Below are 15,666 nucleotides of genomic sequence, written 5' to 3'. Positions count from 1 at the left end.
GAACTGCATGTTTCTAGATATTTTAAGTGGTGGTTTTGAACAGAACTCCCATTTGAAGCATACTTCAGAAACCAGCCACTAACAGAGAAATATAAACTCCCTAAGCGAGTGAATAAATGTAATAATTCAATAGAAGAAAACCATAATTTGAAAGCTTATAAGGTAATTGTTCAAAGAATATAAGAAAGAAATTATTAAATGACCAAACGACAATCATACAGGCTCAAATCCAACTTTAACTACAAAGTTTCTATGTGGCTTAGAATGCATTGTTTAAATCTCCTTTCAGATTCTTCTAAGAAAGAGCAAAAAGCATCAAATTCTCTATTTTGGGGGTATGGGTGTAAAAATAGTGCAAAAGAGACTGCAGAATTGGGGAACGAAACTACGAGTGTTTTTTGGAAAGTTGTAAGTTATTCCTTTGTTCTGCTACTAATTTTAAAACTTGACAGCCTAACATTCACATTCCTTTATAATTGCCCAGTTTATAGGGCAAATATTAAAACCCATATTCCAATTCAGAGATAAATCTGTAGATTATACGGAGCTGCTGTTGGAGTCCGCTGAACTCACAAAACAAAGATTTATCTATTTCTTAAAAAAAAAAAAGGAAAATATGATGGGGAAAATCTGGGCAAAACATAGTAAAACCATTTCTTTACTAAAGCACTTCTCAGATCCCTTCGTAAGCTTAAGTAGGAAGTGAATTATCAAGAGGGAGACATAATATATACAGCACTTCCCAGACTTACTGGGATCACAGAAGCTTTTTTTTTTTTTCTCTTCGTGGAGCATCTAATGGGACTAGTAAATGAAACACGTTTTGAGAAATAGGGGTCCACACAAATACTCTATCTAGACAAAATATTAGCACTGCTGTTATGACGTGAAAGCAAATGATACAGGATTGTGAAATAAATGCAAGGTTTGTCACGTAAATGTCACACGTTACCCAGGGATGAATTTAAAGCACGGTTCCTCAAACGTTTCGTGTTGCTTTACAACTGTTTTCAAATGAATCGCTTGCCACTATATTTAAGTTTCCAATTATGAAACTTTCACAGAAGGGAAAGTGAGAAAGGAACTTCGTTAGCGAATGGAACTAATCTCTATTGTACAATTATCTAAAGCCAACCAGGGTGGAAACATTTTCTGTAGATTAAGGCTCTGATCACGTTGCATCCAATAAATCTTTCTGCAAAGGTTGTGCATGTTTGTTCCTGTTTATAGCACATGCCTGTTTAATCTTTCTACAAAGGCCTTCTTGTCTCACACAACATTTTCTTAAACATATAAAAAACTGTTTGAATCTTTCTATAAACTGACATGAGTTGACTTCTTTCCAGTGGCCTTCTGCGGAATACGATGGAGGGATCTGTAGTAATGATCTACGGAAAACAGAACACTGTTTAAAACTTGAAACTTTAAATTTCTGGAAAACTCTCACTTTTCTTCTCAAGCCAGTTTTCCAAGAACTAGCCCTAAGTCCTCATTCCCCCCTCTATCTTGTGATCACTTTTGATGGCACCCACAGTTTCATACATGAGTCCTTATGTCCACGAGCTATTGGATAGGTAATGACATTTCCAACATTAAAATCCTAAAACCGTATAACAATAGAAGTATATAGCAATTCCAACAAGGAATGCTAGCAAGTCATAGGAAATTCTGCAATCTGTCTTGGGAGTGAGATTTTCCAGTTAAGGCAATTTTTCTCTCAGAGCTATCAAGTTCATTAGAAAGAGGCTGGAATACCCAATTTGATTTTGAATCTATTTGTATGCTAATGTGGCCACTTGGATAATTTTGCTTAACTCAATTTTCTCCTTCTTAAAATGATCCATCAATTTCTTCTTTTATATGATTTTTATTTTTTTCATTATAGTTGATTTACAGTGTTCTGGCAACTTCTACTGGACAGCAAAGTGACCCAGTCATTTATATATATATATATATATATATATATATATATATATATATATTCTTTTTTTCACATTATCTTTCATCATGTTCCATCACAAGTGACTAGATATAATTTCTAAAAGAAAATACTGGTATCACAATTGCCATGCCCATGAGTAATGTCTAGTGACTCCAGGAGACGTAGGCTCTGGAGTCAGAGAACAGGAATCCAAATCCCAGACCTGCCAATGACTGGTGATGCAACTTTCAGCAACTTGGTTCTACTCCATGGCTGCTTTCTCGTCTATAAAACAGGAGGCAGTCTCTCCCCCTTAGGACTGCTACAAGAAATAAATTAGGGGGTAGATGATATGTACTTAGGATAATACTTGGTACGTGATCAGCACTCAGTAGATGTTAAGCATTACTCAGCCGAGTCTAGACATGCACCTTGAATTAAGAACGCTGGAATGGGGGTGAGGAGCAGCGGACCACGGGAACATCAGTCTCTTTCACGGACAAGCCATGTGACCCTGAACAAGTCATTTCCTTTCTCTAGTGTGTCGGTCAGAATCATGGCAGGAAAGAGAAGGCAATCTCCAGTGGGATTTTGAGGAAAGCCTAATACATGGATTATTTGCAGAGGTGTGAGTAACAGAAAATGGCAAGGTACTTGGGGATGTCATCTACCTCCCGGCTTGGAAAGCTCAAGGAAGGAAAAGCCACCAGAGCCTGGGGAGGGTGAGAGACAGGGTGGAGGAGCCACCCAACAGGGGGAAATTTGAGAGAACAAGCCAGAGATCATGGGGAGAGGGTGCTGGTGACAGGGAGGCAAACACACCCTAACATCTCTGCCTTCCTGTGCTCCCAGCGCTCCTGCGTTAGCCGAACCCTATAGGGAGCCAGGGGGCAAAGGAGCCCAAGTGTCGTGGTCCACTGTCGTCAGCCTCCAGAGGCACAAAGCAGGAAAATAAGGCAGGGGACAGAGACAGAGGGCAAGAGGGGATCCCACGCACGGGAATCATAGATGAACACGGGCTGACTACCTAATCCCTAGGGACCTTTCAACCTCCAAACCTTAATTTCCCGCATGCTGCTCTACCGCCTTACACTTCTGTGCTCCACCTAGACTACGAATGGGCTACCAGTCCACAAATTCTAATTTATAATTAGATATGTATATACATACTTGCTGAAATTAAATAGAAGCCTCTCAAAAACTAGCACGGGTCCTGTGCTGCTCAGAATAGTCAGTGGTTGACCAGCAAAGAGGCAAAAGACGGCTCCAGAGACAGCGGTGCCCAGGAAACTCTCCAACACACCCTACAGAAAGAAAATACACGTGTTAAAAGAAACAGGTCATTTTTCTTTCCACGTGTGATGTCACTAGGGGAATTATGCCACATGAACATGCTATTATGAGGGCTATTGCAAACGTATCAAACAAATGTGAAGAATAAGGGTTCTTACCAATAGGAGTTCACCTCTGATTTCGCCACACATATATGATTTAGCTATTCCTGCCTACTCCAAAGAACTGTCACGACTCGTGGGGGATTCTACGAGGCAAAGGGTGACTGTAAAATCCACTTTGAAGATATTCCTTGAAGCGTCTGTACATAAAAATCATATGATATAACCCCACCAAATGTGTAGAAGTGACTTAGTACTTTTGGTGGCATTTTTCTCTCTGTGGTTCCCTTCAGTGTTTGTTTTAGCCAGATTTCACCTTTCATATAGCAGGTGCTGATATGCAGCTACATTTTATGCACAAAAGCTATTTTCTCCAGGGGAAAGCTTTTCACGTGGAGTGGGGAGCAACGAGCAACGAGGACACACACAAAATGATCTGCCCTCATGCTGCAATCTCTCCAAGACACCGATTCCAAAAAATATTACATATTTATTGTCTAATGTAAACTTATACAAGAGCTTCAAATTACTTTATCTCCAGGGGAAATAAATGTTCAGGGACATGAATAACTAAACCTTTGTGGCCACATCTCCCAGTAGGTGTATCTCTGAGATCAACTTGTTATTTCCCTTTAGCATAACAAGAACAAAGAAAAAAAATATATATATATATCACATATGTATTATATCATATAGGCGTGATATATAGAACTATATAAAATATCATATAAACATATAATAAACATAAAATTATTATTTAAAAATTGGTTTTTAAAATCAACATACAGAGCTTAAACTAAGTGATATTCCTCACTCAAAAACCATTCTAGGAGACCCTCATTAATGATCACTTGCACTAGCTGTACATGACTTCAGAGCCAGCAAATATTCTCTTTAGAATGACATTAGCAAGAGCACATCCTCCTCTTTTAAGGTAGAGTTCAACGGGGAAACCAGATAAAAATCCTTTAGCACAGTATTTATGTAATAATGGGGCTGGGGTGGGGATAGAGCTTTTTAAAAAGCAAAAACTGACAAGGAATAAGGTTGGCTCCCCACACAGTACGCAGACACACTCTAAACAACTCAGTACAACTACTTCCATCCAAGCTGCCTACGTCTGAGGTCTCCTACGTCTGAGGTCTGGCAGGAGCGTCATGCAGGAGGACCCCATTTAGGCATAAATGTGAATGCCATTGCCCAGCAGAAGAGTACCATCTTGTTATTTTATAGCCATTCCACACATAATCATAGTGTCCAGCTCACTTTTCCTTGTGGGAATAGAACACAGAATAACAAGCAAGGCTAGCAGAACCACGCTGCATTTATGCAAAGGAGAGAGAACGAGGTTCCCCTGTGCTCAACAAATAGTATTAGTCTTGATCTCTTACACAGAAAGATATTGAGATTCGGGGGGTGGAGGTTAGCGATATGAACAAATCCACACTCACTGTGGCACAAGTCTTTGGAGTACGGATACCTGCCCAACCACGACCACACCCTAGGTGAAGAGGAAAGGGATGCCGTCGGATGGGATTGTCTTGAACATGTAGTTTTTTACTTCCTGTGCACTGACATTTGGGCTTTTCATGCCTTTATCATTCATCTTTCTTCTTCATGACTCATTTGTGTGTGTAACACAAAGCATAGGAACCGAAAGGCTCCATGTGGCAGGACAAGCCACACCCTGGGTGCCTGTGACAGGCCAAGTTTCACTGCACGGTTCTCTATCAAGCATGGAGGAGTGACTATGTCTCATCCTTACTGCAGGATCAACCTACAGCACAGCCGCAGCTGTAAGAGAGAACACAGAGGAAGAAAGGAGAGACGCAAGGCTAAGAATTCTCTATTTGAATTGATGTCTGTTATCCTCTGTGAGGGGCAAGAGCAGGGTCTTTGGCACCATCAATGTTTCTCTTCTGCCCATCATGTCAGACGCTACCCTCTACATGCTCTGCAGGCATTCAGGAAACACTAAAGGAATTGAAGACGATTCAATTCCAAATCACATCATAGGTCTCCCTGACCAAAGGCCAACAGCCACTGCTGCTCACTCAGTAAAGCTAAAGACCAATCTCTTTCAGAAAACAGCTTTGATTTATGGAAGTCATGTGACTGTTAAGAAGGTAGATTATTTTTCTTTCAGTACTTGATCCTTGGGTAAGTGCTACAGTTTCCATTCTGTTGATGACAATTTTGAAACAGAGACAGGTGATGTGTTATACACACTGCACTGGAAAGTTGCTTAAACTCAAGAGATGTTTCCAGTGTTTCTGAGAAAAGAACTATTTTCACCACATTTTGACATGTTGCTCTTGACAATACAGAAATTTTAAAAATAATCTCATGCAATGAATAAATTTAACTGTAACTAGAATTTAAAGCGATTTATAAAGTGAACTATCAAAAATCTGTCTTCTGATTATATTGTGTTCACTAATATTAAAAAGGAAAATAATGTGTGGACATGTAGGTTTTGAATAGCTAGCACTCACAAAGACACTTCTACACTTGATTTCTCACAGAGGAACAAGCTCCCTAGCAGTTGATGAGAATGCAGATGGCGGAGCCCTGAGGGGGCAGAATCAGGGGCCACAAAGTGTTCCACTTACATTCTGATCTGGCTTTTATTTTATTCTATTTGTGATCCAGTGATGTCCATGGTGGAACAGAAAAAAAAAAAAAAAGAGTTAAAAAGTGGCACTTAGGAAATCCAGAGTCTAGGCTCTGTTCTGCCACCCAAGAGCGATGCTCTTGGCAACATTTTAGTTTCCTCTCCTAGGAGAAAAACATCAAGGTGACAGAGCATAACAATGGACTCTGGAGCCAGTCAGCCTCAAGTTGACATCTCCTCTGTACCATTGATTCCATCGATGACTTTAAACAAGTTACTTAACCCCTCCATGCCTTATATTGTTTGTGTGAACATTAGATTAGATAATGCATGCAAAGTGCTTAGCACGGACCCAGACAGATACGTTTCTGATGAACAGTAACATATACATAATGTATCTATTTAGACAATGAGATGAAGAGGCTGAACTAGGTCTCTTCCAAGGTCTCCTTCTGGTGGCTCAGCACAAAGAGCATGTTTTGGAGTCAGGGATATCTGAGTTTAAAATCTCAGCTCTACCAGTTATCAATCTCTCTAACTCCTAATTCTCTCCTCTGTAGAATCAATGGCTATTTCATGGGATAATTATTTGGACTGACTATGACAATACTATACGACGAACTAAGAAAGTAGAGATATAGGAAGATGCTGGTTTCCTTTTCTTCCTGCTCTCATCCCCTTGTTCCCAATCTGCCTCTATTAACTTCTCTGTCCTTCCAAAGAAGAACGAGATGTAGAGGCAGTGACAAGGAGTGATAAGAAAAGATGAAGATTAGTCTTCAGAGGTAAAGGGAGGGGGAAGCCTCTTTAGAGTCTCAGCATTTCCCAGAGCAAACTCTAAATCATCGGAGGGTGACACTACAGCCATTGACTTTGTTGCTTCTTCTCATTCCTTGAGTATTAAAGACATGGAATCAACTGTAACAAAACAGTTTGTTTTACTTTACAGCCATGAAGTCAAAATCCACATCAAAAACAACTTGTGAACATTTTTCTGCTCTCATGAGGGTATGAAGTTAAACTAAAGGTGGTCCTTGTTTTTACCAAACAGCCAAGACAATCAACATGAGTCTTGAAACAGAAAAATCAAGCATAAAGGACATCTGACCAGAGGAGCAAGATTCTTGTTAAAAAGAAAAAATTCAAACCATGATTGGTAACAGCAGTATTTTGTCTTTGAACCACTGGTGACAAGGACTGCCTTGGCCATCGGACCTATCATGGCTAAGGCAAAGCAAGCACATTCAAGACGATAAAACATTAAAAATCTAAAATTGATGCTATCAACTTTGACTTTATTGCTCTTTAGTATCTTTAGCATCTTCATGGAACACTAAAGAATGACCTTTGTCATTTTACGTCCTTTTTATTAAGGGATGTCCTACTTGGATTAATAATTAATCCAAATGTAAAAGTACCTAAAAAACCAAGAGATTTTCTATTTCTTTGACAATTCTCAACCAAGTAAAACTCGAGAGAGAAAATATTTTGGTGGCAACGAATGGTAAAATATTCACCAACATTATTGCTACATTTCAAGATTTTTCAAAAAATTAAAATGTCTTCAAATCATTAAGAGAAATTTCAGTCTGTGTTGGTGATGATTTATTCAAACTGCATAGAATGTTGACTAATAAAATTAAACTTCTCTAGGTGAATCCTTGAATCTGAAATTTAGCCAAGAAAAAGAATGTCGCCTAATACCACCATCTAAACATGGTCATTGGACATAACCAGACCAATGAGAATTACCTACAGGAGTTCTAAGGTCAGGTCCCCCAAACAAGCCAAGCCACATGATCAAAACTAAGCGAAGAAACAATGTAAATATCTAAATCAAATTTGGGTCATATGAGAATTATCTGAGAGCCTTTTTTTAAGGAAAAAATATGGATTTTTTTCTCTCCACTTTCAGCAATTATAATCAGGATCTCTGAAGATCAGGCCTGAGGAATCCACAGTTTTTGTTTGAAGTTTCCTATGTGCTTCTCATATGGTCTGCGTCTAAAGTACACCCATTCAGGCAACCTTCTTTCCTCTTTCAGAAGAAGACCTGCCTGCTAGCATTATTAAGAATTGGTGGTTACACAGACTATTCATCTACACTAGGGAAGAAGACTGGATATACAGCCCTCATTTTTTATTTCACCTGTGTAGCTACAGACTATAAATCAGTGATATCTGTCTTGACAGATCACAGCTGCCAAATTCTTACTGTGCCATCCAATCTGCCTAAAAGTGCTTTGTCGTCATAAACAGGACTTCTGTTTACACTGTCCAGCAGGAACAGAAAAAAAGAGGGAAGACATGAAAGACAAATTATCTCTCTGCTTGAAGAAAAGTATGAGCCAAAATCTTTACCAAAGAGCTTCAATTCCAAGTCCAATAGAATGGATGAGCAAGAAAGGGAGGCTTTACAGTATTGTTTTGTTTAAGAGCTGTGAGTATGTATCTAGATCATCTGAACTGGCCAAACATCAAATACCAGTATAACCTTACACAAAAATCAATTCCAGATGGATGAAAAATGTAAATGAAAACATAAAAGAATTAAGATATGTGGGTAAATATTTTTCAAATCTTGGGGTAGGGAAATGTCTCTAAATACATCACGAATATAAGAAAGCACACAAGACTGAAGATTTTGACTACCCAAGAATTGAAATCTTTATAGCAAAAGAAATCATAAATAAGTTTAGATGACATGTGGCAGACTGAGGAAAAATATATTTGTGATATTTCTGGACAAGCAAAGGGAAAATATCCTTATTATACAAAGAGTTCTTACAAGTCAATGAGGAAAAAAGAAAAAAGAATGCCCCAAAGGAAAGTATTCCAAGAGCATAAATATAAAGGAACATAGGTAAGAAATAAAAATGTGGAAGGCTATTAACTCTCTCTAAAAATCAAAGAAATTTAAATTGAGTAAGAATGAGCCATCATCTTTTCAACCCACAGAATTACAAAAATGAGAATATGAGACAAATCCTCTTTTTATAAGAGTATGGGCAAGCTGGCACTCTTGTCTTTAACTGATAGAAGTATAAATTGGTATAATCTTTGTGGAGTACAATCTGAAATAAATAACAAAAATAAAATAAGTATATCCTTCAATTGCATTCTGCTAGGAATTTACTCTAAAGAGGTAAATACAAAGAATAAAAATGTAGTTAAGCACCAAGTTTGTTCAAAAATGAAAAAAAAAAGATTGAAAAAAACCCAGAAGTCTAATAAAACAGAATTTATTAAGTAAATCATAGCACATGTGTATAAATAGATGTGGTCATTAAAAATGGTGTTCAAGACCTGTACTAAAGTGGAAAGACTTCCATGAAATGCTACTCATGTATATGATGATGTATAGGATCTCATTTACATAAAATCCTATGCAGTGATCTGTTTACACATGCATTGCAAGGCATACGTAAAGATATTCATGAAAATCTTAATAATGGTTATATCTGGATGACGGACTTAAGGTCAAAATTATCTTCTTTGTAGTGTTTCTGTTTTGTTTGAATTTTCTACAATGCATAATTCTAGCTTATTAAAAATAAAGCTCTTTTAAAATAATTTTGAGGAGTTACCGTCATGGCTCCATGGTTAACGAACCCGACTAGTATCCATGAGGACGCAGGTTCAATCTCTGACCTTGCTCGGTGGGTTAAGGATCCGGTGTTGCTGTGAGCTGTGGTGTAGGTCGCAGACATGGCTGGGATCCTGAATTGCTGTGGCTGTGGCACAGGCCGGCAAATGTAGCTCTGATTCAACCCCTAGCCTGGGAACCTCCATATGCTGCAGGTGCAGCCCTAAGAAGACCAATAATAATAATAATAATAATAAAATAAAAAATAAAATAATTTCGAGCTAAACACAAAATAATTTTAGGCTTTAGTATGGTCTGGGATCTCCACCACTGCCCAAATGCCTATCATTTTCTGTCATTTCTTTCAAATAAAAAAAAAAGGTAAACTTTTGGTAAGTGAAATTTGGTAAAAAAAAAAAAAAATTTTTAAAGACTTAACTTCAATCAAAGAGTCAAAACTCATACATAAAGAAGGAAAAGGAATAACCAGTATACCTTGGAAGCAAATAAGTGATTGCAGCACCCTTACTTTGTCATAGAATAGATATTTATTTTTTCCTACCGAAACAGCCTAACTGGATCATTCTAACAGACTGTCCCTACCTAACTTTTTGAAACTAGAATATTTTCTGATGCAAATTAGCATGATACCTTCTATTTTCACTTCAAGGAAGAAATGCGCTTTGGTGCCAAAGGAAGATGAAATGATCGTACAGTCCTCATGTAGTAAAGCAATTATCAGTTGCTTTAATCCTGCTGTTATAAGTAGTACATGATGAATTTCATAAAAGAAGTTTCTATCTTATCGAGGAATATCATATGTGAATTAAAAGATGATGCATTTTCAACTTACGCAGCTTGATTAAATATTCTCAGCACAGCAGTATGTTAAAATAAAGCCTCAAATTTATATTTACAAATGTTCCTTATTATGAAACAAGTTCCCTTAAAATGTGCTCCGTTAGGCTCCATAAATACCGCAAAATTCACAGATTTCTAAAAATCTTACTGTATTCTTTTGCTAAAAGGTTTGTGAAAATTGGATTATATTTACTTCTGAAAAAAAAACTCAAATGATTTTCTTCACTCAGTCTTCACTGTAGACTGGGCTCAGTCATTCACAATCAACAATGTCAATTTAAAGCACTTTTCTGTGTTCCATGGTCCATAAACCTAAGAACAGCTTTTAAATAACACAAAAACATGTCACAAAGTATCAAAATAAAGTATTCCTTATATCAGTATCTTACTCATAGACTAACCTATCCATATAATTTTTTTTTTTCTTTTTCGGCCATACCTGAGACATATGGAAGTTCCCTGGCCAGGGATCAAATCCAAGCCACAGCTGCAGCCTATACCATCCATAGCTGTGGCAATGGCCAGATCCTTAACCCACTGTAAAAGGCTGGGGATCGAACTGGTGCTGTCGGAAAGAAGCCAGATTCTTAACCCACTGTGCCACATCGGGAACTTCCATATTCGTATTTTTAAAACTGACATTTAACAATTTACTAAAAGCATCTAAATGAATACAACAGCATACTTACTTGGCAACTGAGAACATAAATACAATGCAATGAGTTTGCACATGTGGTCACAGAGCATTTACTTGTGGAAAGGACGTGGTTTTAGAATGGTAAAGCTAAAAGCCCTTGTTTACTGGATGGTATGGCAAGAACAGAGCATCACTACAGGGGAACTTACTGAAAAGAACAGCAAGAGTATTGCACAATTCTTGGACCTCAGAAAGCCTATGCTCTAGTCCTTTTTGTTAAAGAACAGGGAAACAGACATAAGTCAGGGCTAGATCCTAGTTGGACATAGGTCAAGGCATGGCAAAACAGTTCAGTTACTCCTAGAAGTCCAGGCTAAACTTTAATTGCCCATGCTTCACAAGGAATCCATGAACATCCACTCTGGAAGCCTCAGAGTCCTCTCAGAGGAGCATCATAGTCTAAATGCATGTGGCAAGCTGGGGAATTCATACAGTTATCTATCTACTGGTGCGATTGTAATTTAACTATATTTGGAGCCATTGTAACTTCAACAGTTCCTTGGGAAATGATCCATATGGCTCCCAAGATCTGCTTCTAAAGAGATGTGTGTATGTGTGTGTGTGTGTATGAACACATATATAATGTCTGATACATATATCATTATATATGCATGATTGTTAAATATATACAACTCAGTATATGTGTGAATACTAATTATATGTTCTATATATACATACATATAATATGTATATTTCTGCTCTGAAATGAATGCTTAAATGTAAATTCCTATTTTTAAGCAGACAAGACCTCCTGAACAGAAGTTGGCAGAAGAGTTTGCTTAGACGACACCATTGCGGTGACTCACTTGTGTTTTCACAACATGCTTTCTACCCAGCACCCATGTCTATTTGTAGCCTCACAATAAAGGCCCTATGTGAACCATCTCTGAGCTGCCTTCCTTTAAAACCAAGGACACTGTTCTCAGTTGACTCATTTGAGCTGCCTGTGCTTTTTCCAATAACCCACTGCCACATTTATGAAGGCATGTGATATAATTGAGGATTATTTCAGGCTGTGCCAATGCTTTTCTGTTTAGCCTTTATCTAGTGTTTGGAAAGTCAAAAAGAAGCTAGAGGACTTCACCCTCCTAAATAAACCCAATACTAACCACTATTGCCATCTCTTGGGGGCATTAAAAAAGGTTGCTTTATCAACACTCTAGACCGCAAATACCCACAGGATAGGCATTTTTACCTATTTTGGTCATATTATCTGTATTCCTAGCACTTGGATAGTGTCTGGCACACAGTATGAACATTTTTGAAAGGAATGGATCAACCTCTGCCTTAGACCTATGAAATAACCTGGGCCTCAGCACCAGATCCACAAAATATTTTACTGTTCTGATGCCAAGTTAAGAAGCTATCTGCTGCCAAAGCATCAAAACCTCTGTATGTTATACAGATGGACAACAGGCACATGAAAAGATGTTCAACATGGCTAACTGTTAGAGAAATGCAAATCAAAACCACTATGATACTGCCACTATGAAAAACAGTATGAAGGCTCCTCAGAAAACTAAAAATAGAACTACCACATGATCCAGCAATGCCATACCTAGGTACATATCCAGACAAAACTATAATTCAAAAAGATACATGCACCTCTATGTTTACAGCTGCACGATTCACAATAGCCAAGACAGGGAAACAACCTAAATGTCCATTAAAAGATGACAGGATTAAGATGTGGTACATATATGCAATGGAATACTACTCAAACTTAAAAAGAACAAAATAATGTCATTTGCAGCAACATGTATGTAACTAAAAAATATCATACTAAGTGAAGTCAGTCAAAAAGAGAAAGACAAATACCATGTAATATCACTTACATGCAGAATCTAAAGTATGGCACAGATGGACCTATCTACAAAACAGAAACAGACTCACAGATGTAGAGAATAGATTTGTGGTTGCCAAAGTGGAGGGGGGACTGAGTGGGATGGACTGGGAGTTTGGGGTTAGTAGATGCTAACTATTACATTCAGAATGAATAAACAAAAAGGTCCTACTATATAGCACAGGAAACTACATCCAATCTTCTGGAATACATCGTGATGGAAAAGAATATTTTAAAAAAAGAATATGTATATGTACACATACACACATATACATATATAAACTGAGTCATTTTGCTACACAGCAAAAATTGGCACAATATTGTAAATCAACTACACTTTAATAAAAAATGTTTAAAAAATAAATTATCTAGAAAAATAACAAAAAACATGACCAGGTACCGCCTCACACCAGTCAGAATGATGATCATTAAAAAGTCTACAAATAACAAATGCTAGAGAGGGTGTGGAGAAAAGGAAACACTTCTACACCATTGATGGGAATGTAATTTTGTGCAGCCACTGTGGAAGACAGTGTGGAGGTTCCTCAAAAAACTAAAAATAGAGTTGCCATATGATCCAGCAATCCCACTCCCAGGTATATATCCAGAGAAAATTGATTTGAAAAGGTACATGCACCCTAATACTCAAAGCAGCACTATTTATAATAGCTAAGACATGGAAGTAACTTAAATGTCCATCAATAGATGAATGGATTAAAAAAGATGTATATAATGGATTAAAAATGTGTATATATATATATATATATATATATATATACACAATGAAGTACTATTCAGCTATAATAAATAACAAAATAATGCCATTTGCAGCAACATGGATGGATCTAAAGATTATCATACTAAGTGAAGTAAAACCAAGAAAGATAAATATCATATGGTATCACTTATACATGGAAGCTAAAAAATGATATAAAGTAACTTATTTATGAAGCAGAAACAGACTCACAAACATAGGAAACAAATTTATGGTGATTAAAGGGGAAAAAAGATGGGGGAGGGATAAACTAGAAGTTTTGGATTAGTGGATACAAACTACTATACATTAACCAGATAAATAACAAGGTCTTACTGTATAGCACAGGGAATTAGATTCAATATCCTGTAATAAATCATAATGAAAAAGAATATAAAAAAGATTATGTATATATATACATATACATATGTGTATAATTAAATCACTTTGCTGCACACCAGAAAATAACACTGCAAATCAACTATACTTCAATTTAAAAAAACAACCCTCTTCACCCTCTGTATGTTAAAGTATATATACCCTTTCAGTCTTGACACATCCTTCAACATATTAAATAACCTTACTTCCTGATCTTCAAAACAGATAAAACCAACAGATCTACCAAAGTCATCTACCATTGTAAGAAAACATAATACAATGACTACGTGTGCAATTTTTCCATGTTTAAATACAAGGACTTACAAAATTACCATGTAACTACTGAGTCAGATATGCATGTGCACATACTAGTCAATTTATGTTTATACAAATTATTTTAGATTCATAAACTCAGTGCTTAGATCTATGAACCTATTTACTAATAGCATTGTTCCACCTCAAAGAAACTGATAATATTCAGGGAGTTTCCACTGTGGCTCAGTGGTTAACGAACCTGACTAGCACCCACGAGGTCATGGGTTCGATCCCTGGCCTCGCTCAGTGGGTTAAGGATCTGGCGTCGCCATGAGCTGTGGTGTAAGTCGCAGATATGGCTCAGATCTGGCGTTGCTGTGGCTGTGGCATAGACCAGCGGCTACAGCTCTGATTGGACCCCTCACCTGGGAACCTCCATGTGCTGTGGGTGAGACCCTAAACAGACAGACAAAAAAAAAAAAAAAAAACCTGATAATATTCAGTGTAGCAAATATCTATTCAGCAAGCATTAGTTTTTATATCTGTTTTTCCAGGTGTCTGCCACCCACTGAGAGTACCAAACTGTAGTATTTCACCAATATATTTCTTAAAGGAAAAAATCTTCAGAAATGAGGAAAACAAGGTCCCTCAATATTCTCATTCAGAGAAACTTTTAAAATACTGAATTCACACTTTCAGTAGAATTATCAATGGAGGAAAACAAAATCTATTAAGAAAATGATCGTACAGTAGTTCTATGTACAGTTTTCTAAGGTACCTCCATACTGTTCTCCATAGCGGTTGTACCAACTTACATTCCCACCAACAGTTCTTTTCTCCACACCCCCTCTAGTAGAAGAAAAAATTGTATTGGGGAAATAATTAAAAAAAAAAAAAAAGAAAGAAAGAAAAGAAAATAGTCAGAGTTCCTGTCGTGGTGCAGCAAAAATGAGTCCAACTAGGAATCACGAGGTTGTAGGTTCAATCCCTGGCCTCGATCAGTGGGTTAAGGATCCTGTGTTGCCGTGAGCTATGGTGTAGCTTGCAGATGTGGCTCGGATCTGGCGTTTCTGTGGCTGTGGTGTAGGCCGGCAGCTGTAGCTCCAATTAGACCCCTAGCCCGGGAACCTCCATGTGCCTCATGTGCGGTCCTAAAAAGCAAAAAAGAGAAGAAAAGAAAAGATCAAACTATGTTGAGCAAACTATCCTCATAGGTTTGAATTAGATACTTTGAATTAAGTCAACTCCCAGGAGTAATACCCAACAAACGGTCATTTTCGTGGACATCCTGATGCACTGAAAGCATTTATGTCTCTCCTAAAATCTTTAGAACCCAGAAAACGGCTTACTCCACCAGCAAGGC

At 37.5% G+C, this 15,666-nt stretch overlaps 1 protein-coding gene across 2 annotated transcripts in view; it reads right to left on the bottom strand.

The window, feature by feature from the left end:
* SLC4A4 (solute carrier family 4 member 4) overlaps window positions 1-15,666 on the bottom strand; it is a 342,726-nt gene that overhangs the window by 80,039 nt on the left and 247,021 nt on the right. For both annotated transcript variants that reach the window (XM_047798372.1, XM_047798373.1), the window contains exon 13: window positions 3,092-3,225. In XM_047798372.1, the coding sequence (XP_047654328.1) occupies window positions 3,092-3,225 (134 nt within the window). The remainder of the gene's footprint in view (window positions 1-3,091; window positions 3,226-15,666) is intronic.

The sequence above is a fragment of the Phacochoerus africanus genome, chromosome 10 (assembly GCF_016906955.1).
Source record: "Phacochoerus africanus isolate WHEZ1 chromosome 10, ROS_Pafr_v1, whole genome shotgun sequence".
NCBI classification, from domain to species: Eukaryota; Metazoa; Chordata; class Mammalia; order Artiodactyla; family Suidae; genus Phacochoerus; species Phacochoerus africanus.
This window is presented reverse-complemented; position numbering and strand designations above follow the sequence as displayed.